This window comes from Corvus hawaiiensis, chromosome 29, assembly GCF_020740725.1.
Source record: "Corvus hawaiiensis isolate bCorHaw1 chromosome 29, bCorHaw1.pri.cur, whole genome shotgun sequence".
Lineage (NCBI taxonomy): Eukaryota > Metazoa > Chordata > Aves > Passeriformes > Corvidae > Corvus > Corvus hawaiiensis.
The window spans coordinates 442,999-470,531 of NC_063241.1; the positions used below are offsets into that span (position 1 = coordinate 442,999).

Here is a 27,533-nt window from a genome sequence, read left to right on the forward strand (position 1 = left end):
AGGTGAGAGAGTCAACACCATCCCATTTCCCATCTGCTCAAACTGGATGAGTCATCTTAGTCTTCCTCATTGCATGAGACAGACTCTGATACAGATTCCTGCTTCTAGTTCTGCTTCTTCAGAAATCCACTCCCTCCACTCACTCACCTGCTGAGCTGGGCAGTGGTTGTACTGGGAAGCTCCTCACTGTGGCTCAGGCTGCTCAGAGCTGTTGAGTGTTGGCTGGCTGTTGTCAGCAAGGACGATGCAGACACCCCATCGTTGAGAGGTGCAATACTGGGAGCAGAGGGGGAATCGGATTTCACTGCAGGGCCTGTAGCACCTGAGAAAAAAGCTCTGGGTTAAGGGCAGCTACTGGCAATTTCCAGAGGGTGACACAAGGGCAAGGATCAGCAAGTGCTCAGCTAGAGGAGCTGGGAGATCTGGGGCTTCCCTCACTGCTGCCAACCAGTTACACACTTATGATTGTGTTCTACATCTCACTTTACCCCAACACTACCATCAGCTCTGCAAAGAGCTTCACGACCTACAGATGAGGTGCCTTCCACGCTCAAAACACAGTAAATTACTGTCATAGGTGACCCTTCAAGGATCTCAAGCATCCATCAGCAGAAAGCTGAATGTTTTGAGAGAAGCAAATAAACTGAGTGGCAGCAATTAGTCCAGCAAGGAAAGGACTTGCTATCAGCACAGATAAAGCTTCTCCTTCAAAGCAGAGAACATGAGCAGAAAAAGAGATGCAGGACACCTGCTGTACTTGCAAGACTCTTACCTTCAACAGCCTGTGTGGTTTGTAATGGCGTGGGTTGTACAGAACTGAAACCATTCTGAGGAAGAAGAGAAAGAAGGAATACTGGGCATTACAGCTGCATATTTCCAGAGGCAGAGCTAATGTCACCTCTCTCCCACATCCATCCACAGTTATGAAAAGATCCTGCTACCAACATGTATCATCAGACTGTGCTGGGGCCAGTCCCAAGGTATAGCCCCATGCCAGCATGGTCCCCAAGTGTATATTAGAGAAATCAGTACAAGAAGCTTCTCTGCTGCTGGTAGTTAGACTGCCTCAACATTCTCAATCCCAGTTCATTAGCCAAACCTGATGTTACTGAACTGGTGTGCAGCATTCAAGAACCAAATACTTAAGACAAAACAAAATTCTTTGTCTGCACACCCCTCTCTAGCAGGGTAACTGTGTGACACAACACACACCCTTGCAATCAACTCGACTGCTGTTAACCCCAGTGGCCCAGGTCCAGGCATGAAACACAGCTGGGGGCAGCCAGAAGAGAGCTCTCATGAGGGCCCATGAGCTACACAGTGAGGCTGGAGGATCACAGAACCATTTGATAAGCCACTCAGCTTCCCCTGAGACACTTCACACATTAGGCTCACTCAGCACAATGGGTGAGCAAAGCTGTTCTCTTACCTTAGCCTGGGTCAGATCTTTCTGGGGCGAGGAAGAGATAGAATTTGGGTATCGCCTCGTCTGGGTGGATCTCTGTTCGTACAGTGGTCCCTGAGCACTGTTCTGGGAGGTAAATGTTGCTGTCTGTATTGTGCCACTCTGGTAACCAGACTCCTGGCTTTGATTGGACGAAATTGTGGATGAAGATTCACTACAAAAAGTAAATAAAAAAAAAAAAAAAAAAAAGGGTTCCTCCATTTTCCTCCAAAACAGCCCTGCTGTAAACTGCCGACCCAGACTGGGCTCTTCACTTCAAATACTCAAGATAAAAAGCCCCAAGCATCAGTATAAAAGCACCACATGAAGCAGCCAAGCCAAGAAACATGCCCAGAGAGCAGGGCTAGCCCAACCATGGACATCCAGCTGCAGCCTTGCCTCACACACTGCTGTGCCTTAGGCAACACTTCATGAGCTGCCACCACTCAGGTCCCAGCACTCAAGGGACTGGCCAGTTACTAAGGGTCAGCCCAACAGAAGACAAACGCTTCGCTTTGACAAAGCGCCATCACCGTAGGTACACCTACCCCACTGTGTCCCAGTTTGCCAGGCAAAAAGAAGGACAAACCACTCAGAATCTGTTCACCAGAGACATGGAGCAGTTGTGCTGGGGATCCCCTTCCTGTGTTTCCAACAACACAGTTTAAGGGCAGCAGGAAAACTGCTTTCTGTGCAAGTACCGCAGGCCAAAGAGGCACAGAGCTGCCCGATGAGTCTGCTGGCAACTTGTGCTTTGCTGTTGCATACATTGTCCCCCCTTTGTGACCAAAGCACAGTCAGAAAGGGTCTACTAGTATGCAGCACAACTCAAGTCCACAGGACCAGCGACCTTCCAAAGCTGCCTGCGCGGATTAATCTGTTGCTGGTCCTCACCTGGCCGAGCTGGTGTAGAGGCTGCTCTGAGACTGGCTAACGGCGGCGCTGGTTGTGGGCGTCGATTCGTACTCGGCAAGAACAGGCTCTGAACCAAACTGTAACGCCCCAAACTGCAGGTTTAGCCCTGAGATATCCGAGGAGCCAGGCATTTCCACCGCAAGTGCAGGAATCTGCAAGGGACACAGGAACAACAGAACGGGTCAGTCATTCCCAGTGATTAGCCCAGAGAATGACTTCAGCACCCACGTTTCCCAGCACACAAAGGCAGTTACAGGCTTGCAGCCTCTGAATTACCCTGTTCAACCCAGGCAGGCACACAACTCCATCACCCCCACAAACACCCAGGGCTAAGAGCAGGAAGGCCAAGGCCAGACCTTCCCTCAGCAGCCCAAATGGATGTTTCTGCAGCTCTAACACAATCTGATGCCTGCTTCCCCACCATTGGTCTGCACCTTTGATGTTAACGATGCTTTTTTCTTTTGCTGCTTGAGCTTCTGCTGTGCTGGCTGGGGACTTGAGGACTGGTTGTCCGAGGACCCTGGGGACATCTGGGGAACTGGATTGGTTTTGCTGGGCAGTGGTGAGGATGGGGGTGCCGGCGTGGTTGTGGAGGCAGTCACCACAGGCTGCTTCTCCTGCATGAACACTTCTATCATGGTTGAAGTTGATGTGAAGCCCTGACGCTTGGTGAAGGGACTATGCACGGAAGAATCTGTTGGGTTCTTGAGATCTGTGGGACAAGACAAAGGTGAGTTAGCAGGGTTTGTTTCCTTAAAAATAAATCAAGTCCTGACACTTATCAAGAAAAAGAAATCCTTTCCCTCTGTGTTTCATCCTGTGTCTGTTAGAGAGCAGAGAACTTCAGCATCTCTGCTCCCAGCCTCATGCTCTCACCACCATCAATGCCAAGCCTCTTTAAGCCCTTCTTCCCTCAGTTTATTCCACCAACTCTACAGGACAAAGCCAGTTTGCATGATGTAAGTCCTCCATTCTACAAGAAAAGCTGGACTTCAGAGTCCCTCGTGTGGGGACACTGCATGTCAGAGTCCTGCAGGCCACTTCCTTCCCCTCCCTGTTAACATTCCAGCATTCCATTGCCTTCTCCTTCCCCTGCAGGGACTAGGTATCTCCAAGCAACATCACTGCTTGGGGCTGCCTACCCTCAGGTATTTGCACCACCTTCCTCCTCCGACAAAGCCTTTCCACAGTTCATTCAAAAGTAGCTCCTGTTCTCTGTGACTCTGCTCTGAGGCTTCTTGTCTGAGAAGATCAGAAGCTGCCAACAATGACTGCCACTAGGACAGGGCTCAGTTTTTCTTCAGCTTAGATTTGAACCAGAGCCAAGATTTGAACCAGAGCCATTTCCCTATAACAAGCACAAGCTGAAGGAAGTGACACTAGCACACAACCACAGCAAAACTCAGCTTCTCATCTGAAAAGTGCCTCTCAACCCCTATTTATTCCCTCATGCCAGCCCAGAGATAGAGTTACTTCCTGGCATTGACCAGCAAATTCCATTAAAATTCCCTTAAAAGATAATATGAGTTCAGCAGGGAGAGGAGACTGACAAGAGTTTGTATATGGGAGCTATTCTCCAGAGGTGCCCTTTCAGACCTTTTTCTGGCACAGCTTTACACCAGGAATTAGTTCTGCACACTCTGAGAGGCTCAGGAACACCAGATCCCTGGCCCTGAAACTGTCTGGAATGACAGATTCAACTGTTACAAGTATAAAAGGAACAAGGAGAGACTCACACACACTATTACATTTTAGTCTCACCCACGGCTCTTTTAATTTTTTCAGCTCAGCTAAATTGGTTGTGAACAGACCCTCTGCTGAACCCCTCCCACCGCTGCCCACAGCGTGCCCTGCAGTTCTGGGAGAACACATTCCCTCCCCTCTGGGGAGCCGCGCTGCTTTTCCTTACCGTACTGCACCAGAGACGAGGTCTGTGTGGTGGATCCCATGTCCCAGGAAGCAGCAGTGGTGCTCCCAGCAGGCTGGGTGTGCTGAGCTGCCAGCTGAGCCAGTGCCTGGGCTGTCTTGAACTGCTCCAGGAACTGTGACCCTGTAGTACTGCTGCCTTTGGCCTCCCCGACATCTCCAAACCCTTTCCCCAACATGCTCACCTGCAATTTCAGCAAGGAGAAAAAGTCAGCATGTCCCACGGCTTGGGCTCAGAGGACAGGTGCATCCCTTACATAAGGCCAAACACACTGTACCCTGCTGCTTCTCACTGGGTGCCTCAGCTTAACACTCTTGAGCTCCAAACACACACCCGCTGCTGGCAGGAAGGGCTCATGTTTCTTTCCCAGCCTCCACCGTGTGTGAGCACAGGTATGCTCATCTCTTGCCCAACCCATGCCATGGTACAGTGCCACGGAGGATTACAAGGGAAATTAACAGGCAGGATCTTTAAAAAATGTACTAAATTATTCTCATGCATTCAATTACACTAGAAGAGAAACACCAGGAGATCTTACCTTTATAGTTAATATGAAAATCTTTCCTCAACTATCTCACCATTAAGTAAACAATTTTTATTTCTTTCTGCTAAAGTTACACAAAGCAGCATCTGCCCAGGTCTATGCCCATCCCTGACTCTGACTCAATGTCTCCTTCCTTCTCCTGTCAGTGGATGCCAGCATTCCATACCACACCAGTTCCCAACCAGTTCTGTTTCTCAAATTGTTGGAACTGCAAGCCCTGGACCAAAAGAGCTTTTCCTTTCCTTTAAGCAGGAAAGAAGTGTGTTTTGCAAATCTGACAAGGGCAGCAGGGGAGGAATTATCCCAATTATTTCAAATTGAACAATGAACTTCAGGCCACTGCTTTTAAAGCAGACTAGCAAATTATTTGGCTCTACCAGCCCCAAGCAGGGAGCAAGTGTCAGGACTTTACTTCCTGTATTACCCAAACAGACAGAACAACAGGGGATAAGCAACCTCAGCCAAACACCCACTGGCAGAACCAGCATCTCCTTACCATGCTGTGGTGAGAGAAAGAGTTTCCAGAAGCAGGCTGGGTTAGAGCACTCTGCTTAGAATTGCTGAACACCAGGGGCTGTGCCAGGGAAGGAGTCTGGGATGACTCCAGGTTTGTTGACTCATTCTCCATGGAAGAGGGTGTCTTTCCTAGCAGGACTGCGAGATCAATTCTGGGTAGACAAAGACCCACTGAGGTTACCAGAAGCTCCCACTTCCACTAGAACAGTATTCCCCCTCCAGCCTCACAGCTTTTACTTTACAAATTGAAGGAATCTGCAGAACATTAACTCACAACTGCCAGCAGCAACCTCAAAGACAGACTGACCAAGCAAGACTCCGCATAGCCTTTGATTTTAAACCATGTTCTACATTAACACAGCAAAATGCCCCCAAACCTGAAGAACCAGCAATAGAGCCTAGGAAAATCTAATCCAGGATTAAGACCCAAAAACCCCTAAGTCAACCCTTCCACTTAAATCCACCCCATCTCATCTCATTTAGAGCTGCTGCATTTTAGCTAGCTAGTAAGGTTTAGTTGAAGACGGCAAATTGCTCCAAGACTCATGAGCTACTTTTCCCAGGTAAACAGCATGACCATTGGCTCTCACCTTTGTCCAGCAGTGATTGTCACATTCTCAGCAGGCAGAGGCACTGAAGACACATTGGAGGCTGTGAAGATCTTTGTCTCTGACAGCTGAAAGATAAAAAAGGAAAAAAGAATCCAAAAGTGAGAACAGCACCTCATAACAGTGCCTATGACACAAAGCACATGAACATTTGAGACAAAGAGCCACAGAAAAACTCAAGAAATTCAAGTGCTTAGACTGAAACTTCTCTAGCATTTGGCTCCCATCAGAATCAGCTTCTATTTCATTTGTTTCTTCTCAGGCAAGCGCACAAATCACCTGCCAGTGAAAAAAAACCCTCTCAAATCCTTCTACAAATTTCCCATAGTCCACAAATCCCCGAAGACTGCTGGGACTTTGGGCTGTTGCTCTGAGTCAATGGCATGCAGCACAGACCTGCAAAAGCCCCTGCACAGGTAGGTGCAAGCACTGGTAGCAAAGCCAAGGAGAAACTTTGGACCCATAGCTAAGCTTCCAGTGATCTGGGCTCACTTGGATGATCTGACCAACAGATCTACTTCAGCTGTGGAAGGGAAAATAACATTGCTCAAATATTGGTGGAGGGTTAGTGACGACCTGTGATTTAGCCTGGAACATATCTGAACATGAACAGCTTCTATTCCAGACTGAGGAGCTGCCACAAACTGAACTGCCAGAGTTTAAAAAGTAAATCCAGAACTCCTGGGAGCACCTCACACACACTGAAGGGAAGAAATGCTCTCAGAGGCTCCCTTTTAGCAGAGACCTGACTGAACAAAGAAAAGCTGCTCATATCTCCAAACACAGCAGTAGTGCTTCCCTCAGGTGGTGCCTGGAAAGCAAATGCTTCCTGTGCTTGCCCATTCTGTGGGCTGAGCCAAAATGAGCACACAAAACTAACAATCTTACTAAAAAAGCCCAACCCTGCTCCCATCTGCAGGAACAGAAGTCCTTCCTTGATTTGGAGAGACTGAAGCCCATTTCAGAAGGAACTCATAGATAGGCATTAACAGGAGGTGCTAACAGTGCCCATTCTCCCCTGAAGGAGACATCAGGTAGAGAAGGTGGTGAGACACACCAAAGAGCATGTCAGAAGGTAAAGTCAAGAGCTTCTTTTCCATCCAAATCACAAAGACCAGCAGAGGCACATGATGTGCATGAAACCATGAAATTGCTGCTGGTGTGATCAAAGGCAAACCTTCCCCAACTGCCATTCCACCAGAGGAGTGGAGCAAGAGTCCTGTGTGGAGTCAGGCCAATTTTTGGAAGAATTCCATCTTGCAGTTACAGGAAATGAGAGGATCAGCCTCAATGGCCCAGGAGATCTCTTCTTGTCTTGGGCTCCTATGACAAGCTCTATTACACATATCCTGTAGAAGCTGCGACAACTACTTATTCATCATAGCTCCCAGAGCTGGGAGCCTGGCTGGGGTTCTGTCCACAGTTTGGGGAGAATGGGCTTTGAGCTGCCCTGGCAGCTCTGTGTGTACAGACAGGACAGCAGATGCAGATGCTGGCAGATGCACAGAGGAGATGGGTTTGGAAAATACCTACATCTTCATTCCAGTCCTCCGTGCCCCATTCTTCTGTCGCCGCCCTCCATGCACCTACAAGGACAACAACAGGTACAGAAGTTATGCATGCATCAAAGCTCTACCTCCAACAGCTGGGGGAGCACTGGGGAGCTTTGCAGGCAGCCAGGAGGACTTCTATTTGCCAATCAGACAAGTTAAAGCAGTCAACCTCAACCCAGGCTTTATGGTCACGGTACCATGATGGGATTGCCTCTGCCTTGCTGGCGCAGGCTGGGCTGAAAAAGAGGGACCACTGGGTTGGCAGATAGGGCAATGCACACCCTTCCCAACACCCAAAAGGGGAGCTGGGCTCCGCAAGGAAGTCCCAGCATCGTCCCCAGCCTCCTTGTGCCACTTTCCTGACTTCCCCTCGTACTGCAGTAGCTGTAGGTTTGTGCACCCGCAAGCACTCAGTGTTACCCCAGCAGCTTGGACAGAGCACCTCCCTCATGGGCCTCCTGCCAGCTCTGGCACAGGATCTCACCACCCAGGTAAACCTCAAGTTTCTATAAAACTTAAGGATAACTGAGCCATTCCCATGATTCATCCTTCCCCTGACAAAAAAAGTCTTGAAACCTCAGCCCACCAGAACCTCCTGTGCAAAGGCAAATGCGATTCAGAAAAGAAAATTTAAGGGACTAAGCAGTTCCTGCATTTTCTGTGACCAGCTTCAGAGATATGCTCAAAGTGTGCAGCTTGAAGTACCAAGGAAAAAATTGGGAAAAATCTCAGCTGCAATCCAACACAGCGCAATTTAAGCGAGCAAAATTTACCAGAAAGTAAGAGTTTTGCCTGGCTGCATTTTCAACTTGTTCCAGCCCTCATTTCCATCACAGTTTAACCTCTGTATTTTGAATATTATGTGCTAGTTTCAGACTCCATTTAACAACTAAAATTCGGTTTGGGAAGAGAGCAGGAGCTTTCACATCCCCAAAAATCTCAGAGCATAAAGTCAGCCCCATTTTGTGCAGCTTGTTTTCAGTCCACACAAACTAGATCAACGAAATTTGAGAGTGCCTACAGGGTTAATCCTAAAGACACTTACTGGATGGAACAAGTTGGTATCAGCTCTTTTACAGCATAAAACACAGCACGTGGGGAAGGAGAACATTCTGAGTTCTTCTGCAGGACACAGATCTCCCCATATAGACTTTAAGTGTGTATTTAAACAACCACTTGTCTAGAACTGGGGGATTTAGTGCATGAAATAACTAACAGTGAATTATTCTTTTTTCATTACTTTTTTGTTTTGTTTGACTAGTTGGGCTAATTCAAGAAGTCTCCCAGGATTTACTTTTTTCTATATTCAAGTTTGAAATACAGATATTAATACAATATCACTTGCCAGAACACCAGGAGTCTTAAGGCACACTACCCCTTCCTCCACAGCCAGAACCATCAACACGTTCAATGCCAAACACATCTGCAGTTTAGAAACCTAAATTTCCCCAATCCTTAGATTTTTGGTGCCCTCACAGCAGTAGTGCAAAGGCTGCTTTCCAGATTTCCATGGATCAGGAGGATCATTCTAGCCCAAGCCTTACCCAAGAGGTAAAGTAGGAGCTGAATGTACCTGCAGCTGGCCCAGAGAGCAGGAAGACAGGAGAGCTGCCCCAAGAAGAGTTTGTGCATGCAGGAACACAGCATAGGACTCTTAAGTCTTGTTTGTTTGGGGAAAATAAGAAGAAAAGCAAAGGAGCACTAAAAGCAGAAGGAAACCCTGCAGATGAAGAGCAGCCATTGACAGGGCTTTCCCAGCAAGTCTACTCCTCAAATACTGGACACTGACTCAGCACAGCTCGAGCTCCCTACACACAAAGGGGCAGATGGAGAATCAAAGACCTGCAATGTATAACCAGGTATTCACCAGGAACTCTCCAGAAAGCTCCCAACTAGCACAGCATGGGAAGTTTTTTTAAAGAAAGCAACTGCATCACTCTCCATCAAGCTCTTTTGAAGGGGAGAGCTGCAACACAAGCAATACCCTGAGCCTTCTAACACCATTTCAGAAGGATGGTCTTCTGAACAGGAAGCCTTCCTCTCTGCTTTCAGAAAGCCCTTCAAAGAGCTGCTGGTCTTTAAGCTCCTCAAAGCAAAAAAAAAAAAAAAAAAAAAAAAAAAAGAGGAGAAAATAAAATTAAGCCAACAACATGTGCAAATATGAATGTGGTTAAGGAAAAAAAAAATCCCCTTGTGTCTCCAAGTTTTTCACATCCCTCCCCAAATATGCTCTTTCTTAGTTTTAAGCTGGGAGATAAGAGACTCAGCTTGCTCCTCCCACAGCCCCAGCCTCTCAAGGACTGGATCCAGGCTTGGCACCCTGCACTGGGAAGGCAACAGACCCAAAGGCCACCACTCTGCACCTCGAAGGAATGTTAATCCAAACAAAGCCAAAGGGCAGCAAAACCACAATGGCAGTGCTGGGGCAGATGGCCTTGTGCTGCCTGGGGAAGTTAAAGATTGACAACCCTGAGGTGAGAACCAGGAAATGCTCCAACACAGCAGAAGCACTCCACATGTCTGCCTGCCTTTGGGTCCTTGCAAGAGACACTCTCGGCCTCAACACTTCTCCTCCTTCAAGAGTCAAGTGGCAAGTTCTTCTAGAAGATCCCTTAGCCTCAACTTCAAGATCTCAGGTTAGATGGAGGAGACAGCTAAAACACGATGTTGGCCTTATTATGGACACCAATGGAATTCTATAGAGATAAGGCAAACTGATATCTCACGGGCATCTCTTGGCCTCCTAAGGTATAATGGTGTAAGAGCAGGAAACCAAGTGGCCAGGCACGGAGCAGCTTTGCCATCAAGCATCCCTGTCATCTCAAAATCCAACATCATCTCCAACTGCAGGGAGGCAAAGAGGAGCAGCCAGGCAGTCTGAGCAAGCCAGAGCAGCCATTAGGCACTGCTCACCCAGCAGCAGCCGTAAGTGGAGGCAAAGCACAGAGAGAGTTCAGCCAGACCAACTGCCCTTGCAGCTGTGTTGTGACCCTAAGCAGGGACAGCAGGGAGACCAGGGGAATGGCATAGGGACAACAGCAAGTCACAGCTTTCAGGATGTGAGACAAAAGGAATATGACTGAGCTGCCTCACACTTCCTGCCCTCGGGTGAGATACTCTGTGCAGCGGACACAGAGCTGCTCTGGCATTGAGAAGCAATGGCTGAAGTTAAAATTTGCATAATCCACAGGAATTGGTGTTAGCCTCTCCCAATTTACATTCAAGGTGTCAGCGTTAGTAAAAGCACAGCCAGAACAAACGTCAAATATTAATTAAAATGAACAAATTAAGAGAGAGAAGAATGACATATCCACAGATATTTCAGATTTTTTAAAAAAAGCTATAAAGTAAAGGTATCCGGGGCAGTTAGTGCACCTGGATGTATCGTACCAGGAGCAGTGTCAAATTTTCGGGGATAATTTGACCCCTCACCCCCAATGAAATCAAGTCCTGAAACAAAACAAAACAAAAAAAAAAAAAAAAAAAAGAAAGACAACCGGTGAAATTTTGACTTAAAGAAGTGAAGGTGAGTTTCATTGCCCCCATGTACACCAGTCACATTGTACCTGTGGATATTATTAATTTAAAGAGATGCCTGTGGCTACTAAAATGGAAACAAAACAACCACACACAACACAGGTGACCAGTTGAATTGCATAATAAACTTTACAGCTGTATTGTAGTACTAGAGCAAATTTGAGCTGTTCATTAGAAAAATCTTCAGTTCCCCCTAACCACGCTCTAGCCCACTTTATTCCACCAAACACCAACACAGGAAAAAGAAAACCATCCATGCACAAACCTGCTCCCACTAGACAGTTAAACTTCCAGCACACAGAGCTTGTCCATTCTCATCCCTTTTTCTGAGGAGGCAAGCACACCCACTGCCCCTAACACATTCCCACACTACTCCCTCTGGTATTTAAAACCCCTTCTCAGCTGCCAAGGTGATCACTCTGTCTGCTGGTGTTTCACAAGAACACCCTCCTTCCACAACAGCTGTTTTCAGAAGGGAAAAAACCAAACAAAACCCAAAACCCAAACAAAATCCATGAAAACACAAACGAACCATCCCCACCCCTCTCCCTGACACTAACAGTATGAAGTAAAAGGTACCCCAGTTTATGGGACTTTAATTCTCTCTTTCCAAACCTATCAGTTTTTCAGCAAAACCAAGAAGTATGGAAGTGGCCTAAAGCATCATTAACACAGGTGTGGATGCTTCTAACACCCAAGATGTGTTATTTACTTCAACATTCAGTAATTGTGGAAAAATAGTTTGACTTTGCAGTGGTGCAAGATTGCTCCATAAAAAAGACAACAAAACCACCAATGAGTCCCTCCCAATAGGCCACTTACAGTCAAGGACTGTGACTGTCCCATTAGCACACTGCAAAATCTGAGTTCACCTGTGGCTCAATATTGTGCGTACGTGAAACAAAACCCAGAGCAACAATTTTCCAATGCGGGAGAATGTGCAGGGGAAGCTGGGTGTTCAGAACCACCCACGTTTGGTTCAAACAGGTGTCTCGGTGGGAAGGCAGAAGAATTGCTTTCAGCTCGTTTCTGTAACCAAGTCCTATCCCACCATGGTTTGAGCAAGATGACCATGAAAGAAAGAATGCTCCCAGTATCAAAATCAAGAGCAATACATCTGACTCCAAGAAATATGCTCTGGAGGATGCACCCAACACTGGGAGATCTGGGATCTGCTTATCACACTACAGTTTACAAAAAACACTTTTCCAAACAGTAGCATGGTTTCCACAGGAAAACAAATAGAGGTGAGTGTTCCTGTGCCTCTGTTGGGCAACAGCACCCACAAGCTCAACCTGGAGCAGTCATCCAGCTCCCATTTCCAATGTGCAAAGTGTCAGGGTCACCGAAATCCATCTCTGAACCAACAACCCGTTCCTCCATCCCTGAGCCTAAGACCTGCCTAGAATGTCCTCATTGCAACTGGATAGATGCAAAATCCACTCAACACAAACCAGCACACACACACGTGAAGACACTTACTTGTGCCATCATCTGGCTCAAAGCTCCCAGTGTTGTTCCACGTGTTGTTGTTGCTATTCCCGTAGTTCTCATCCGTGCTGGCCGGCTCGGCATAGTCAGCTGGGTTGAAAGTTCTGTAAGAAATACAAGGATGGAAAAGTTCACTCTGTCAAAGCATTTTGAAAGGAATTGATTTTATTCAGACCATAACACATCTCACAAGGCAGCTCTCTCAGCAGAGAGATGCTTCAGCTACACCAGCCATCCCAAATTTAAGTTACTATGATGCAGTTTGGGCCTTATTAACAACAACAAAAAAAAAGGAAAATGGGAACAGAAATGACTGACACAAACAGTGCTATCCATGCACAGACTTTTATATTTTTGCTGTGGTTTGGGTCAGTGAAGCTTACCCCATGCCTTGGGCAGAAAATCTTCCCCCTCGCCGTCCAGAGCCACCTGTAAATACACACACACACACTGCTAGTCCCTTGGCTCTACATCACTGGGAAAGAAACACTTCAACAAGACACAGAGTTCTGATGCCCAGAATATGAAAGTGGAGAGGATCTTCCTGGGTTGATGGGATTGCCATGAACATCTTTCCATGTATGGGAGTGACCTCAGCTGGCTGGCAGCACAATTAGCAATGCATCATTCCAGGCTCAGGTGAGCTTTCCAGCTGGCTGTAAGCACTGGACCCCAGGTTCTGATTTCTGCAGTATGTGACCTTGGCTACAATTCCTAAGCAGCAGATTTTGGGGTAAGATTAATTTCTGCCCCAAGTATTTAAAGCCCAAGCCAGTGGTGGTGCTCAGGTACATGTGCAAGAATGATGAGGATGCAGGTTCTGTTACTAATAGCCATTGGCCCACCTGCTAAAATAGTCAACCTTGAGTTTTTTAACTTCCCACCTCTGTAACAAAGCACAATTTTTTTTCTAACTCTGCAGATGGGATGCAAGAACTGGGTGCTGTTTCTAGCATCTTTAGGATAGGAATGCAACATGTAGGCACTAAAAGTAAGCCTGAGAACAGAAACATCAAGTGCATACTTTCAGTTTGGCAATTCCTCCCATAAAAGAGGCTTTGGAACCTCATGGGAGATAGATACACTGATGTCATTCCTCTCCTCCCACCCCCTTGGACCTCACATCCCGTGTGTACCTCGGCCTCGGCCACGTCCCCGCCTCCCTCTTTCCGTGCCTCTTCCAGAAGATCCTCCACTCTTACCACCATCTAGCCCATTTTCCTGGCCCCGAACTGAAAGACAGAACAATGCAAAGACAATTTCAAGACTCATCCTGCTTTAGGGGGGATACTCAAACCAGACCTCAAACCCCAAAATGCAGTGGCTGTGTGGGGGACCACATCACCACATGCTCCCTGAACTTTTGATTTAAGCTGATGGTTAAGCGAGGGCATCACCCAAAGAATCATCTCAGACAGGGGAGCATTAAACAGATCCACACACACATGGTTTTCCTCACAGATGTGTCTGCCTGAAAAGCTTTACTGACAGCTGTTATGCAGCACACAGTGCTTTGGGGTGAGAGTTTGGGGTTTAATAAAGGGCAGGTCCATACACTCTCTTCCACGGGTGGCACCTCGCCCTCGCCTCGGCAGCCCACCACGTCGTCTGCTGAAATCCCGCTCCCGATCCCGGTTTTCTTTGCTTTCTTCACTGGGTTCTGTCTGTCCACTCTCCTTCTGTCCTGAGACACCCTTCTTCTTCCCAACCATTTCCCAGGAATGCTGAAGGTTTGCAGAGGGGAAAGAAATTAATCACAGTTTGATCAATGAAAGCTGCAAGTACACAAAGACTTAAACATGCTACAGAGAATGTAATGGGGGTCTCTGCAAAAACGGTTTCCAGACCAATTTTTTTTTAAGGAGTCTATTGGCCTACACACAGCACATCATCTTCCTTCAAGCCAAGCTTTCCTACAGTTGACTGGCATGCAGTTTGAGGTAACAGGAGATGAGTTATTCTACTTCTGCAAAGATCTACTAAAATTCTTCAATAGAGAGGGCATGATACTTCTGGAGTTCAAAGCATGGATAAATTTACCTTGCTTAGGGGAAAAAAAGCCTGCCGTTTCACACAGGTCACCAGGAGCTCTCAGAATAACCCAGGTAAATGTTTCACAGTGATATGCAGTCAACATTTGGGGTAAGTTTTCCATAGATGCAAAGTGATTAACAAAACCCCTCCCCTAAACATCAGCTCAGATGGAGAGAAACATCATAGAATTTATCCAACAGGCAAGTTCAACTGCAAAACATTTAAGTATGCCTCCAGCTCACTGCCGTGGGCCTGCACCCATGTATTTTCTGACAGTTGCAGTGGTTTCATACCCTTAAACTGATGCTGCACACTGTTGGAACTATTAAAAACAGTCTTAAGTCATTGACAATCACCTGAAAACACAACTGGCAGACAAATCAACAGCTGGGTTTGAATGGCAGCATGTAGGGACAGTGACAAAAACCTCAACAACATAGTGGCACAAACTGCCATCAAACCCAAGGCTTCCAAAGTCTTTCTCCATAGGTATCTGGCTCAGAAATAAACTTTAAAATTACAGTATTCCAAGTAAACATTTTTTTAACCAAATCTAATCCAATGCTAAGATCATACCTGCTCCTTTACTGTTTGAAATACAGTACATTATCACTAACTAGCTCAGCAGGTAAGCTGCTTTCAGCATCAGAGCACCCAAGCAATTAACAGCTCTGTTTCTTATAAGAAAATCCCCTTTCTGGGATTGCTGCACAAACTGGATCCAGGCCAGAAGCAGCTCCAAGGTGCTTGACCAATGGCAGTGCAAGGGCTGCCTGTACTCAGTGACTGCAAGGCCACCGGGCTGGAGCAGTGGCAGCCCAGCACTTCCTCCGCCAGCTCCCTTGCCTGCTTCTCCATGGCCCTACCCTACAGGACCTCGTGCTGCTGATCCAATAAAGGAGGTGCTGCTACACTGTCCTGGATGCTACTCTCATGAGCAATGTGTTTCTCCAGGCAATTAAATTGCTGTGATACCAGGGGTTTGTCCTCTGAGTAGAAGACACTGATCACAAGACATGTGGAAGAGAATATAGTTGTGGCTGAGCTGTGCCTCAGCAATGCACATCCCTATCATTCTCTTTTCTAAAAGGATTTTCCAAAAGCTATTTTATTCAGTTGTCAACGGAAGGGGCTTTCTAAAGACAAGGAGGAACACACATGTGTGTTGTACACAACTTGGCTGAAGCCAAACCAAGCAGAGAACCAGACACTGGGGAGCAGCTGCAATACACAAAACATAGTCTGAGATGTCCAGCTCATCCACATACCCCCAGGGCTTATCACAGGCAAAAAAATGAGCTAAAGCATAATATTCTAAAATGATATTTAGACCCTCAACTCAGAGTTGAGTTGGCTCCAACCAAACCAGGCTGCCAGGAGGATAAGTGAGATCAGCAGCGGTTTGGAAGGATCTGACATTTGTAGGCTTTTTCTTGGGCTGTAACAGAACTTGCATCTCTGCTGTCTGTCACAAAAGGAATGACGCCCTGCACGCAGGCAGAAGGTTCCTCCTAAACAAGCACTCTCATTCTTTGGCTGACCTCAGCTTGCCTGAGACAAGCACCTGCATGAGAAACAGCAGCCAAGCCCAACTCCACAACAACAAACAGCAAAAAGGCCCTCGAAACCGTGGCATAGGCAGCAGCACAGAAGCCAGTCGGTGCAGCACTGAGAAGTGAATCTTTAGGGCCAGAGACACAAAACCACGTTACTCTGACAGAAAGGAACCACAGCTGACACACACCTGCCTTTCAGTGCAGGTCACTCAGCCCTCATGGGGAAAGGTAAGTTCCTTCACACTCAATGGTGTGAAAGCACATACAGATGGCACTGTACTATTGTTGAACTGCTTGAATTCAAAAGTAATAGAAAGGAAATTACTTAGGGCATTTTCTCTTCTATTCCTTCAAGCCTAGGGCCATTCTCACAGCCTGTGCAAGCCCACAGAGGGCAGCGTTCAGCAGCCAGGTGACAGTCACACTGTGCATGCTCCTGTGGAACTAGTCAGTCATAGTGGCTCTCCTTATCTTGACATACTGGATGCCTCACCTCCAAATATGCAGTTACACTGAACTAGGCCTCACCAGATTTACAGGACCTAATCCTACCGTGTCCGGATTGCCCTCCAGCAGCACATTGATGGCTCTGTTGACATCTCCGTTGCAGTCATGCAGAGCAATCACACACTCGTCCTGGTTCTTGCCTGTGATGTCGATCAGCTGTAGAGAAGACAACACCATGGTCAGCATGTTCCAAGCCAAGATGGCACCAAAATTTCTATGGATGTCTCAGGAGGCAAGCAAGTTGAATCCCAAACCAGAAACCCTTCAACAAAAAATTGAAGGGCTAGGGAATCTCCCCAGCCTTCTCAGCTTAATTATGTTCTTCAACAAGAAGTGACTGAGGGTGTGAATTTTTGAGTTACCATTGTTTCACCATGACCCAACCTACAAACTCCTTTTCTCAGATAACACTGTTACCTGTAGAAACAAACTAAAAGTTCAGCAAGACAGAAGTTGCTGCACCTGCATCAAGGCAACACCAAACACAAACACAAGCTGGGGGAGAATGGATGGAGAGCAGCCCTGAGGAGGACTTGGGGGTGTGAGTTAACATGACCTGGCCATGTGCACTGGGAGCCCAGAAAGCCAATGCTGTCCTAGGCTCCTCCCCAGCAGCGTGGGCAGCATGTGAAGGGGGGATTCCACCCCTCTGCTCTGCTGAGACCCCCCTGCAGAGCTGCCTCCAACTCTGGGGCCCCAGCACAGGAAGGACGTGGAGCTGCTGAAGCGAGTCCAGAGGAGGCCACGGAGATGATCCAGGGGCTGCAGCCCCTCTGCTCTGGAGACAGGCTGGGAGAGCTGGGGGTGTTGAGCCTGGAGAAGTAAAGGCTTCAGGGTGACCTTAGAGCCCCTTCCAGGGCCTAAAGGGGCTCCAGGAGAGCTGGAGAGGGACTCTGGACAAGGGCCTGGAGTGCCAGGACAAGGGGGAATGGCTTCACACTGTCAGAGGGCAGGGTTAGATGGGATATCAGGAAGGAATTTTTCCCTGTGATAGTGGCGAGGCCCTGGCACAGGGTGCCCAGAGCAGCTGTGACTGCCCCATCCCTGGAAGTGTTCAAGGCCAGATTGGACAAAGCTTGGAACAACTTGGGATAGTGGAAGATATCACCATAGCACAGGGGTGGAACTGGATATAACATCCCTGCTGACCCAAACCATGCTATGATACAACTTTATGAAGCCAGTCCAAGGAAATTCAGGTGAGCAGCCACATGTCCCTCCCATGCCCCCAGCATTCACAGTACTCCCAATATTGATCTCGCCTTCCTGTCAGAGTTCACCTTAATTTTCCACACTCACTTGTTTCACCTTCTCCTCAAAGTCAGCATCATTGTGGTCCGAAATCATCTGTGCAAGTCGAATCTGTTCTGCAGTAGCCTAAAGAAATCAGAGAGAGAAAGAGCGCATAGTCAGAGTGGCAATTTTCCAAACCATCCTCCAAAGGCCATTCTGCTACCCCAAGTTCTCTGGAAACTCTGGAAAGGAATCAGTATAGCAAAGAGAAGGTACAAACAAGGGTCAGAGAAGGAAAACTTCAGGGAAAGTGAGATGAAAAAGGAGAAAGAAGAGGAGTCTGGAAGAAAGGGATATACTGTTGAATGGCCTCATGGCACCAGATGAGCAGCAGCCACCCAAACCGTATCTGTTTTGGAGCAGATCTTACCACCACCAGACCACCAAGACCCACTGCAGGTGGCTTCTTGCATTCATTAAAGTGTGTGAGGAATGGACAAATGGAAGTAAAACCAAATCTCAGCAGCAGCTCCCACTTGGAGGCACAGACATGGAAACCCCAGCGTCAGCAGCTGCCCAATTAACCTGGCTCTGGCAGCAGCACCTTGTGACACGTGGGGAGTTCGTCAGGCCCCGCTGTTAGCACCGGACCCCGCAGGAGTGCCAGGTCTCCACCTACAAGGTACCTGCTTCCCATGGCCACTGCCCTTACCTGCGGCCGCTGCTTGTGCTGCGTCTGGCTCTGTGTCTGTGTCTGCTCCCAGCTCCCCCGGGCTCGGTTAGTGCCCACCGATGTCATCATTTACAGTATATACAAATAACAGTATTTACAAGGTTGAACTCTGTGGTGGGTCAGGGGAGAAGAGAGAACGGACTGTTAGATACCAAAAACAAAAGGCAGCACTGAGACTGAACAATCACATGGGTAACAGAGCCAAAATGACTGCTGCAGACCCCAACCCTCCCCACCACCTCCCTAAAACCACAGCAAGCCAGGCAGCCAGCACCATGTGCTCCCAACACAAAACAGCCACTTGTACTTCCTGAGGTTTCACACCACATACCATGGCAGAGTGTTCCAAATGGTGCATCACCTGCATCCACGTGGGAGCAATCAGGCCCCAGGAGCAGAAGTAGAATCATACTCACAGACTGGTTTGGGTTGGAAGGGACCTTAAAGCTCATCCAGTTCCACCCCCCCCCCTGCCATGGCAGGGACACCTTCCACTAGCCCAGGTTGCTCCAAGCCCCATCCAACCCGGCCTTGAACACTTCCAGGCACGGGGCAGCCACAGCTTCTCTGGGCAGCCTGTGCCAGGGCCTCACAGCCCTCATCTTAAAAAACCTTTCTCAGGTAATCTAGATTGACTCTCCTTCAGTTTGAAGCCATTCCCTGGACTTGAGGGAAAGAGGTTAACAAATTCTTGTTGAAACACATGTGTGAGTGGGCACACATCTGCCATGAGCCCAAGCTGAGGCTGTGGCCATCAACTGGAGCAGGAATGCTTGATAAAAGCTTCAAAGAAACTTCACTTGGAGAACAGAGCATCTCAGAGCCTCAGATACATCAGCTACTTTCCCTTCTCCTTTCTTGCCTTCAAAGCAGGGCAGGGGAAGCAAAAATGCTCCAGCAATAAGTGGTGCTACAGGTCTGTGGAACTTTTGTTTTAAAGAAAGCCTGCCCTTGCAGCCCCTGCCTATTTTTGCTTATTTAATTGATTCCCCCAAACTGGAAAAATTAAGTTTTTCTTAGTATTCCGGATTAAAAACATACCAAAAAAGTGAACAAGAAGGAATTACAAGGAATAACAGCCAGTAACACTGTTAGACAACTGCTTGAGGCAAAAAGTCCTAAGAAGAGTTTGAGTGTCCAAAGCAAGCAGAGTTTTCTAACCTCACACTGGGCCTCAGGGCAGGGGGTGTTAGAAAGGGATTAGCACAGAGGTTTTATCCTCTCTAGTGCCTTCCAGGTAAAAAGGATGAGAGACATCCCACGGCACTTGTCAGGACTCACAGCTTCTGAGCCCCTGAAATTTCAATAATCACACAGTTCACATTTTTGTATTTCATCAGTAAGACCCCAAAGCAGCAGGACCTGCTGCTGTGCCCCAGGCAGACACCTGGGACATGGGAAGGGGCCACAGACAGAGCGTAGGAGCAGGCAGAAAAGCTTAGCAAGACAATCAGAGCTGCAGGATCCCATCCAAAACACTGCTGTACACGAGCAGGGCAGCACAGAGAGAGAAATGCTGTGTGCCAAGTAGGGAAGCTCAGAAGCAGCATTAGCAAATAGCCCAGGAAAAGCTGGGGAATCTTCTGTTGGAGTTTGCAAGTACTCAACTGGGTAAGAAATCCTTCTGAGAGCAGAGAGGCCCTAACAATGCCTCTACACTGGACACACACCCCCCATGCCTGCTCCCACTAGTGCCTGGCCTTCCTCTGTAGGCAAGTTTCTGTGCAATTGCTCCTGCAGCTCCCCATAAAACCTCCAAACTTCTCCCTTCATGGCCACCCATGCCTCATGGCAACGTAACACCACAGTTTTACAGCTATACAGTGCCAAGGTCCCTTATCAGGAAACAATCCAAGCTACCTGTGCAGCCACCAGGAGCCCCTGAGGTATGGGGGAAGAGCACCAAGCCTGGGCTTCTACCAAGGCAGAGCAGAAAAAGCTTCCTATCCCCAGCCATCCCCTCTGTGCACGCTTCTTTCCCATGGCATATATTTATTTTTGCCTTCTTCCAGTTCCAAGTCTCACGCACAAACAGCTTGTTATATTAAACCAACCCGGCAGCAGAACCACAGGCCCAGAGGGAAGTGATTCTGTGCATCTGCAGGAACCCAACCTGCAACATCCCTGGGCCACAGGTCCAGCAGACAGAGTCTGAACCTTGTGCAGTGCCCAGGCATTGTTCAGCAGCTGCCATGCTCCGCCCTGCCCAGCTGCATCACTGCCACCAGAAACACAAGCACTTGTCCTTTAACATGCAAAAAAATCGTAAGAAAAATATCTACAATCCAAACCTCAGCCAGGCCCTGACTCTGCTGAGGCTGTCAGGTGAGGGGGTGTCCCCATGCAGACCCCACAGCTACCCTGAGGAAAGAGGACTCGGCTACTGGTAACTTGTTCCTCAGTGGGGGAACTTGAGCCCAGCTCACTGGCAGCATTGAACTGCAAAACGTGGCTGTCCCAATGCCTCTGCTGGCCCTGCAGCTGCATGCAAGTTTCCCAGGTCAAAGATTTTCTCATCAAAAGCATTTCACCTCTTCTTTTGAAAGAGCAAACCTGCACACATGCACCAAGAGGAAAAAAGGGCAGCTCCAGCCAAAGCGAGTGGTGACCAGTCCACACTGGAGCACCAGGGTTAAATGGAGCAGCACTCACACTTCAGGTCAGTGCTGCACCTGGACAGGGCTTAGGGAAAACAATAAGTTTCACAGTTACAGGTTACAACACCCTCAGGTCAAAGATGCTGCATCAAATGAGATATTTGCTGTTACCCCCTTTCCTTCTCAGACCACACCACTGCCTACCCACCAGGCCTAAAGAGGAGAGCCTCAACTACACAAGTGAAGTGTGGAGTCTCCAGAAGTCTCCAGAAAACGAGGGGATACAAAAATGTAACAAACTGTTCATTTTATTAGAAACGTTAGATAAGTTACAGTTTCAGAACCATGATCTGTAGGTCCCGTGGCTGTGCCAGAGCTGCTGGCTGCCGCTTGCCCTGGCACATCCCAGTCTGAGTTTCCCTGATGTGTTAATACAGGAAAATGGTATTTTCATCCCCTTCCGACAAAGCTTAATTAACATGTGCAAAAAGCTCCAAAGCCCCAAAGGAAAAGGCCAGAGAGGGCAAACCTTTTCCTGCAACATGGGGCAGAACAGAACAAGGACCCAAAAGAGGATTATCAATGTGAGAAGTTTTTCCCCGGAGCAAAGACATGGCGGCCGCAAACCGAGTCATCCCGTGTATGCAAAGCACAAGCTTTTAGGGAGATGCTCCCGGATATGCCATCAGAGACCCCGACTTGGTAATCGACGGGCAGAGCTTTGCTGGGGAGTCTCCCGGGCCGGAGGACACAAGCAGAGCCCCCAGACCGGGATGGAGGGACGCGGACCAGGGCGGCACTCGCGGGCCGGGGCTCCTCCAGGACCCCCGAACCGCTGTTGCCCGGGAATTTCACGTGGGCAGTGGAACCACCCCGGCCACGGCCCCCGGGGCGCCACCGAAGAGCAGCGGCAGCAGCGGGCCTGGCGGCCCGCAAGGAGCCCGGCAGGGCGGGAGCACGGCTCCCATTGTTACCGCCGGCAGCGGCGGGGACGGGCGGGCCCCGAGAGCGCGGCAGGGTCGGAGCCGCCCGACCCCGCGGCCCAGTCCATGGCACACAATGGGGCGACAGACCGGACCGAACTGGAGGGCGCCGGCGGGGCCGGGCGGGAGCCCCCACGGCGGCGCCAGGCCAGGCCCGCAACGGAGAGGCGGGCGAGTTCGGGCCGCTTCCGCCCTCATGGCCGCGGCCGCCATTTCACCCCCCCCGCCCGCACCCGGCCCGCCCGCCCGCCTCACCTGCGGCGGCCGCGCGCTACGCCAGCCCCCGGCTACGACCCGGCCCACTAGGCCGCGCGGGGCCCAGCGGCGGCGGCGGCGGGACTCAAGAGCCGCCCCCGGGGCACCGGACGCAGCGAGGCCGGGTGGGTGGGAGGCGGCGAGGCCGGGCAGGCAGGGGGCGGCGGCGGGAGCCGGTGGGGGCGGGTTCGGGGGCCGCGCGGTACCGGAGCCGCCGCCGCCGCCGCCGCAACTTTACCTGGGTCCGCCCGCACTGACAACTCCCCCGACCCCGCCCCCAGCACGTGACCGGGCGGGGCGGGGCTGCCCGCGCAGAGCACGTGACGCGCGCGGGGGCGCTGCGGCGGCCCCGTATGGATCACGTGATCGAGGCCCCCTCTGGTCACGTGGTGCGGGCGCAGGGCGGTGCTGTGGCCGCCATGTTGTGCGGCCCCGCGCCGGGCCGGGCATGGCGGGGGCCGGCAGCAACTGGCTCTCGGGGGTCAACGTGGTGCTGGTCATGGCTTACGGCAGCCTGGTGAGGCCCGGCGGGACAGGGCGGGGCGGGACGGGGCGGGACAGGCTGGCGTGTCTGTGCGGCCCGGAGTGTCCGCGGAGCCGGACCACGCGAGTCCGTGGAGCCCCCGCGAGGCTGATCCTGGCGCGGCCGTGGAGCTCCCGTGGGTCCGGGCCCGAGGAGTCCGTGAGGCTCCTGTGAGACACGTCCCGGACTGTCTGTGGGGAGCCCCTCGGAGTCGGGCTCAGGGCCCTCATGGGGCTGGGCTGGAGTGCCCGTGGGCTCCTGGGGTCGGTGGGGCGGGGAGAGGACGTGAGTGGCAGCCTCTGTAGAGACTGGGAGGGTGTGGGGCTGGCCTGAGTGTCCGTGGGGCTCCTAGTGGGCTGAACAGGGACCCCTGTGCTCGCCGGGGCCGGAGGAGCTGGGCACAGGCTGGCTGTGAGATCCCCCCCAGCTCATGCCTGACCCCCACCCCCTGTGGCTCCTCAGGTCTTTGTGCTGCTGTTCATCTTCGTAAAACGCCAGATCATGCGCTTTGCCATGAAGTCCCGTCGTGGCCCCCACGTGCCTGTGGGGCAGCATGCACCCAAGGTGGGTACCCTACTTTCCCTACTCCCACGCGCCCATCCATGCCTGAAGGGACAGGCAGGAGCTGCTCCAGCGTCACAGCTGCCACCTCGGAGTGGTGATGGGCAGTGGGGAGGGAGCAGTTTATCCAGGGCCTGTTCTTATCCTTTTGATCCCACAAACAGAGTGCTCTGTAAACGTGCTGGCTTTTTTCTTGCTGTGTAGGATTTAAAGGAAGAGATTGACATTCGACTGTCAAGGGTGCAGGACATCAAGTATGAGCCACAGCTGCTGGCAGAGGACGACGGGCGGCTCCTGCAGCTGGAGACACCAGGTACCGTCCCAGAGGTACCGTCCCGCACTTGTTCCCCTGGGGCCAAGTCACACCTTTGGCTGCTCCTGTTGGTGTCCTGTCACATGAGATGGTGTCTCTGCTCCTGTTTTCCTTTTCCTCTTGGAGGGATCCAAGGTTTGCAGAGATCTCAGTTTGTGCTTTCCCTTTACCAGGCTGCTATAACTACCTGTACAGGATGAAGGCACTGGATGCAATCAGGACATCGGGTAAGGGAGCCAAGGGCAAGAGTGGGAGCAGAAGGGTGCAGAGAGACCCTGAAGGAGGGTGCCAGCAGCCCCATGGGGAGGCTCCAGTCGGTCACTGGGGAGTAGCAGTCACTTCTGCTGGTGATCTGAGGGTTGGCATGCTCCATGTGCTGGGGCAGTTGCCAAATGGAGGCAGTGGGCATGGACAGAAGTTTATCCTGCCAGCAGTTCCTGACCACAGGGATGAGCACAAGTATTTTTACCTGCGCTTCAGCTGTTGTGTTGTGACTTTTTCCAGAAATCCCATTTCAAGCAGAGGGCCGGTACCCAAAGTCTTTAATAGGGAAGAACTTCTGTGCCTACTTGCTGGAACTGCGGAATTCCAGCACCTCCTTCAAAGGCATCCGCAAAGCCTTGATTGACACCTTGCTGGATGGCTATGAGAGCGCCCGCTATGGCACCGGGGTGAGTGCTGGTGGGGCACTGCTGGCCCCGTAGGGCATTCCTGTGCTCTGCCATGCTGCCACGATTGAGGTCACGCCATAAGTTCAGCTGGGTGTTCCATGGTCTTTTCTGTTTGTTTCAAGGTCTTTGGGAAAATTGAATATCTGAAGTACCAGGAAGCTCTGAATGAACTGGCAAACATGTAAGTGCTGCTGCCCAGGTGTGGTGGTGGGTTCCTGGGCCCCAGGAGCCCGTGGGGAGGTGTGATGGGTTTTGGGGCACAGCCATCATCTGAGACAGGGGCTCTCTGTGCCTATCTGTCCCTCTGCGTTCACTCCTTCCATGCAGCCCATGTGTTACTGCAGTTTTTGGTTTGTTCCATGGTCACAGTCAACATTCCTGCTTGTCCCCAACCACTTCGAGTCAGGGACTTGCACAGAACCTCTGGCCTTAGATTTCAAGACGTCAGTGAGCGCTGTCATCACAAAAGCAGATTTGCTTCGTGTTAGGCAGATAGATACCAGCTCCTCTGGGGTGGCAGCAGCAGTGATGGTGCCTCTTCTCTGCCCACAGGACCAAGGCCCGGGGGGGCAGCAGCCAGCGGCAGCACCAGTCAGCAGTGAAAGACCTCACCCTGTCCCCTGAAGTCTCCAACCCCACCACCATCCAGGTCACCTACTTGCCTTCCAGCCAGAAGAGCAAACGTGCCAAACACTTCCTGGAGCTGAAGAGTTTCAAGGACAACTACAACACGCTGGAGAGCACCCTGTGAGCGTGTGGGGGCCTGGTGCAGTGGGTGTGCTGGGCGGGTCTGGGCTGCAGTGCAGGCAGCACTGAGAGGAACCAGCTGTGCTCTCAGATCTCCCCCTCACACCACGTTGGAGGTCATCACTCGGCGGGGGCTCCATTCCAGCTGCTGGAGTTTGGCCCTCACCAGGAGCCCATTCTGGAGCTGCTGAGCCCATGGGGATCAGCCCCATGGCCCTCTCTGCTGCAGGCTTATCACACTCCAGGCTTTGTGTCCTGCACTGTCTTGGACCCTGTGAATAAACTGATGAGCTTGAGCTTATTTATAAAGACATGGATCCCAGCCAGCACTCCCCTCCGCCCGTCCTTCCCTGCGGCAGCTGGCGGGAACACTGTCCGTCCTGTCCATCTGGGTCTTGGGCACTGGAGCCACTTGTCTGGTTTTTTCCGAAGGGTGAACACTTTTCCCCGTGACGTCATTGTTCCTGCTGTCAGTCCTTTGTGCCCAGCCTGCCTGTGAGCCTGGATGGGGTAGAAATAGTTTGGTGCCTGTTCTTAGCACCATGGCTGAGCTACCGCTTTGGGCTGAGGTTTCTACTCATTCTCCTGCACCTGGGCGTTTGGGGATGTCTTGAGTGGACAAAGCAGTGTTAAATGTCCCGTCTGTCCTGCCAAGGGGGTGTTTGCTCCCACTCTCACCAGCGCCTCGCATGCCAGCATCTGCCGAGCTCCTGGGGCTGAAAGCTCGTGGCCCCCACCTTGAGTCTGCATTCTGTCAGGCTGAGGGCAGCGCCGGCAGCTCACCCATCACTGTGGCGTGGGCGACAGAGTGGAGGGTACAGACCTCGGCACTTTTTAATTACTGTTTAATAAAATGACAGTTCAGCCCAAGTAGGATGCGTGCCACTGGCCTCTTGACTGCAGGGGCCCATCCCTACCCGATCCCAGGCTGCCTCCCCGCCTCCTGAAGCTGCTACAAAGTAACCAGGATAACATTAATGGTATCCAGCATGCTGCCATCACTGCTGTGTTAACTGAGACACCGTGGCAGTAACTGGCATGCAGTTACGGTAACCACGGTGCCACCGTGACAGTAACTGCGAGGCTGTTACTGTAACCAGGGTGCCGTTACTGCCGCGGCACTCCGTTAGCGCCGTGGCCTCGCAGGGTCCCTGTGGCACTGGCCATGGCAGGGCCAAACAGCCAGAGCTCCTCACTGCAGCAGGAGGAGGTCAGGCGGGGCAGGGGTTGGGAGGATGGAAACTCTCCTGGGGCTCCTGGGAGCAGGTGGGGACAGTGGGCTGCAGTGTGCCCTGGTGCGGGTTAAACCCCAGGCCACGCAAACATGCTCTTTGTTTGCAGGTCCAGGCGAATGGGAATGCTGGACCAAGGCTCCTGGAGAGGTAGAGCCGGCAAAGTGCCCTGGGGGATGAATCCCCCGTGCTGGGCATCTGTGGGCGATGGGGAGCCCCAGGGCAGACTGGGGGGAACATCTCTGCATCCCTGCCCTGCCCACCCTGTGTTTCAGTAGCTGTGGGCAGGAGGCCAGGGAGCACCCACAGTGCTGGGCATCGTCCCATGGGGTGCTGCAATGGATCATGGAGTCGCGGCTGAAGAAGCGTGTGGAGTTGGAGCTGTACCTTGCAGGCAGGGAGCAGGCAGTGGTGAGGCTGGGCATTGGTTGGGTACAGCTGAGGTCCCCCAGCCCTGTGCTGCCAGGGCTGGGTGCCCCCTTTGTCCCGCTCCACTACGTCCTGGGGGACAGTATCTCCCAGCGCTGGTGAGCCAGGGGGATGTGGGGGTTCAGCACAGCCCCTTGACCTGGCAGATCCGCCGAGACGCCCTGTGCCAGCTCCTCCTGGATGAGCACCTACAGCACCAGCAGGAGCTGCGCCAGCTGGGGAAAGCCTTCTATGTGGAGCGGCTCTGAGGGCTCAGCCCAGTGCATCGCCCAGCTCCTGACTGAGAATAAAACATGTTGAGCAACAGGCTGCATCTGCTGCATGTGAGGCATGGGACAGCCCAGGGCAGCAGTGCAGGAAAGACGCAGCCCAGCACAGTTCCTGTGGCTGGGATCCAGACATGTTGCCTGCAATCCTCGGTGTCCTGGATCCTGCACACTTCGTCTCGCCCATGGCCACGCCAGGAGATGGCAGCACGGCCAGCATGCCTCACCAGACTGGGTGCTCCGCACTGGGTCCCTGTCCCAGCACAGGTTCTGCTGTGCCGTGCCGTGTGCCACGGTGCTCCTGCCCCGTGCGGCACAGCCCTGCAGCAGCCGGGAGAGGAGCCTGGCTGGGCTGTGT

At 51.1% G+C, this 27,533-nt stretch overlaps 2 protein-coding genes across 14 annotated transcripts in view; one reads left to right on the top strand and one right to left on the bottom strand.

The window, feature by feature from the left end:
- Positions 1 to 22,739, bottom strand: part of UBAP2L (ubiquitin associated protein 2 like) — a 30,506-nt gene extending 7,767 nt beyond the window's left edge. The window contains exons 1-18 of one of the 13 annotated variants that reach the window (XM_048288386.1): positions 22,672 to 22,739; positions 18,578 to 18,707; positions 17,932 to 18,009; positions 16,654 to 16,788; positions 14,091 to 14,259; positions 13,672 to 13,767; positions 12,919 to 12,964; positions 12,527 to 12,639; positions 10,883 to 10,957; positions 7,488 to 7,540; positions 5,937 to 6,022; positions 5,327 to 5,498; positions 4,269 to 4,470; positions 2,794 to 3,071; positions 2,339 to 2,511; positions 1,430 to 1,619; positions 773 to 827; positions 148 to 322 (exon numbers count right to left, since the gene is read on the bottom strand). In XM_048288386.1, coding sequence (XP_048144343.1) covers positions 148 to 322; positions 773 to 827; positions 1,430 to 1,619; positions 2,339 to 2,511; positions 2,794 to 3,071; positions 4,269 to 4,470; positions 5,327 to 5,498; positions 5,937 to 6,022; positions 7,488 to 7,540; positions 10,883 to 10,957; positions 12,527 to 12,639; positions 12,919 to 12,964; positions 13,672 to 13,767; positions 14,091 to 14,259; positions 16,654 to 16,788; positions 17,932 to 18,009; positions 18,578 to 18,667 — 2,186 coding nt within the window. In that variant the 5' untranslated portion in view covers positions 18,668 to 18,707; positions 22,672 to 22,739. Of the gene's footprint in view, positions 1 to 147; positions 323 to 772; positions 828 to 1,429; positions 1,620 to 2,338; positions 2,512 to 2,793; positions 3,072 to 4,268; positions 4,471 to 5,326; positions 5,499 to 5,936; positions 6,023 to 7,487; positions 7,541 to 10,882; positions 10,958 to 12,526; positions 12,640 to 12,918; positions 12,965 to 13,671; positions 13,768 to 14,090; positions 14,260 to 16,653; positions 16,789 to 17,931; positions 18,010 to 18,577; positions 19,055 to 22,433; positions 22,519 to 22,671 lie in introns of those variants that run through there. The other 12 variants (XM_048288387.1, XM_048288388.1, XM_048288389.1 and 9 more) reach the window with 12 other exon arrangements.
- Positions 22,740 to 22,798: 59 nt separating this feature from the next.
- C29H1orf43 (chromosome 29 C1orf43 homolog) lies at positions 22,799 to 26,121 on the top strand. Its single transcript, XM_048289065.1, has 7 exons — positions 22,799 to 22,950; positions 23,419 to 23,520; positions 23,722 to 23,830; positions 24,004 to 24,057; positions 24,335 to 24,501; positions 24,624 to 24,682; positions 25,054 to 26,121. The coding sequence occupies exons 1-7, from the start codon at positions 22,882 to 22,884 to the stop codon at positions 25,250 to 25,252; spliced, it is 759 nt and encodes a 252-aa protein (XP_048145022.1). The 5' UTR covers positions 22,799 to 22,881; the 3' UTR covers positions 25,253 to 26,121.
- Positions 26,122 to 27,533: the final 1,412 nt, after the last annotated feature.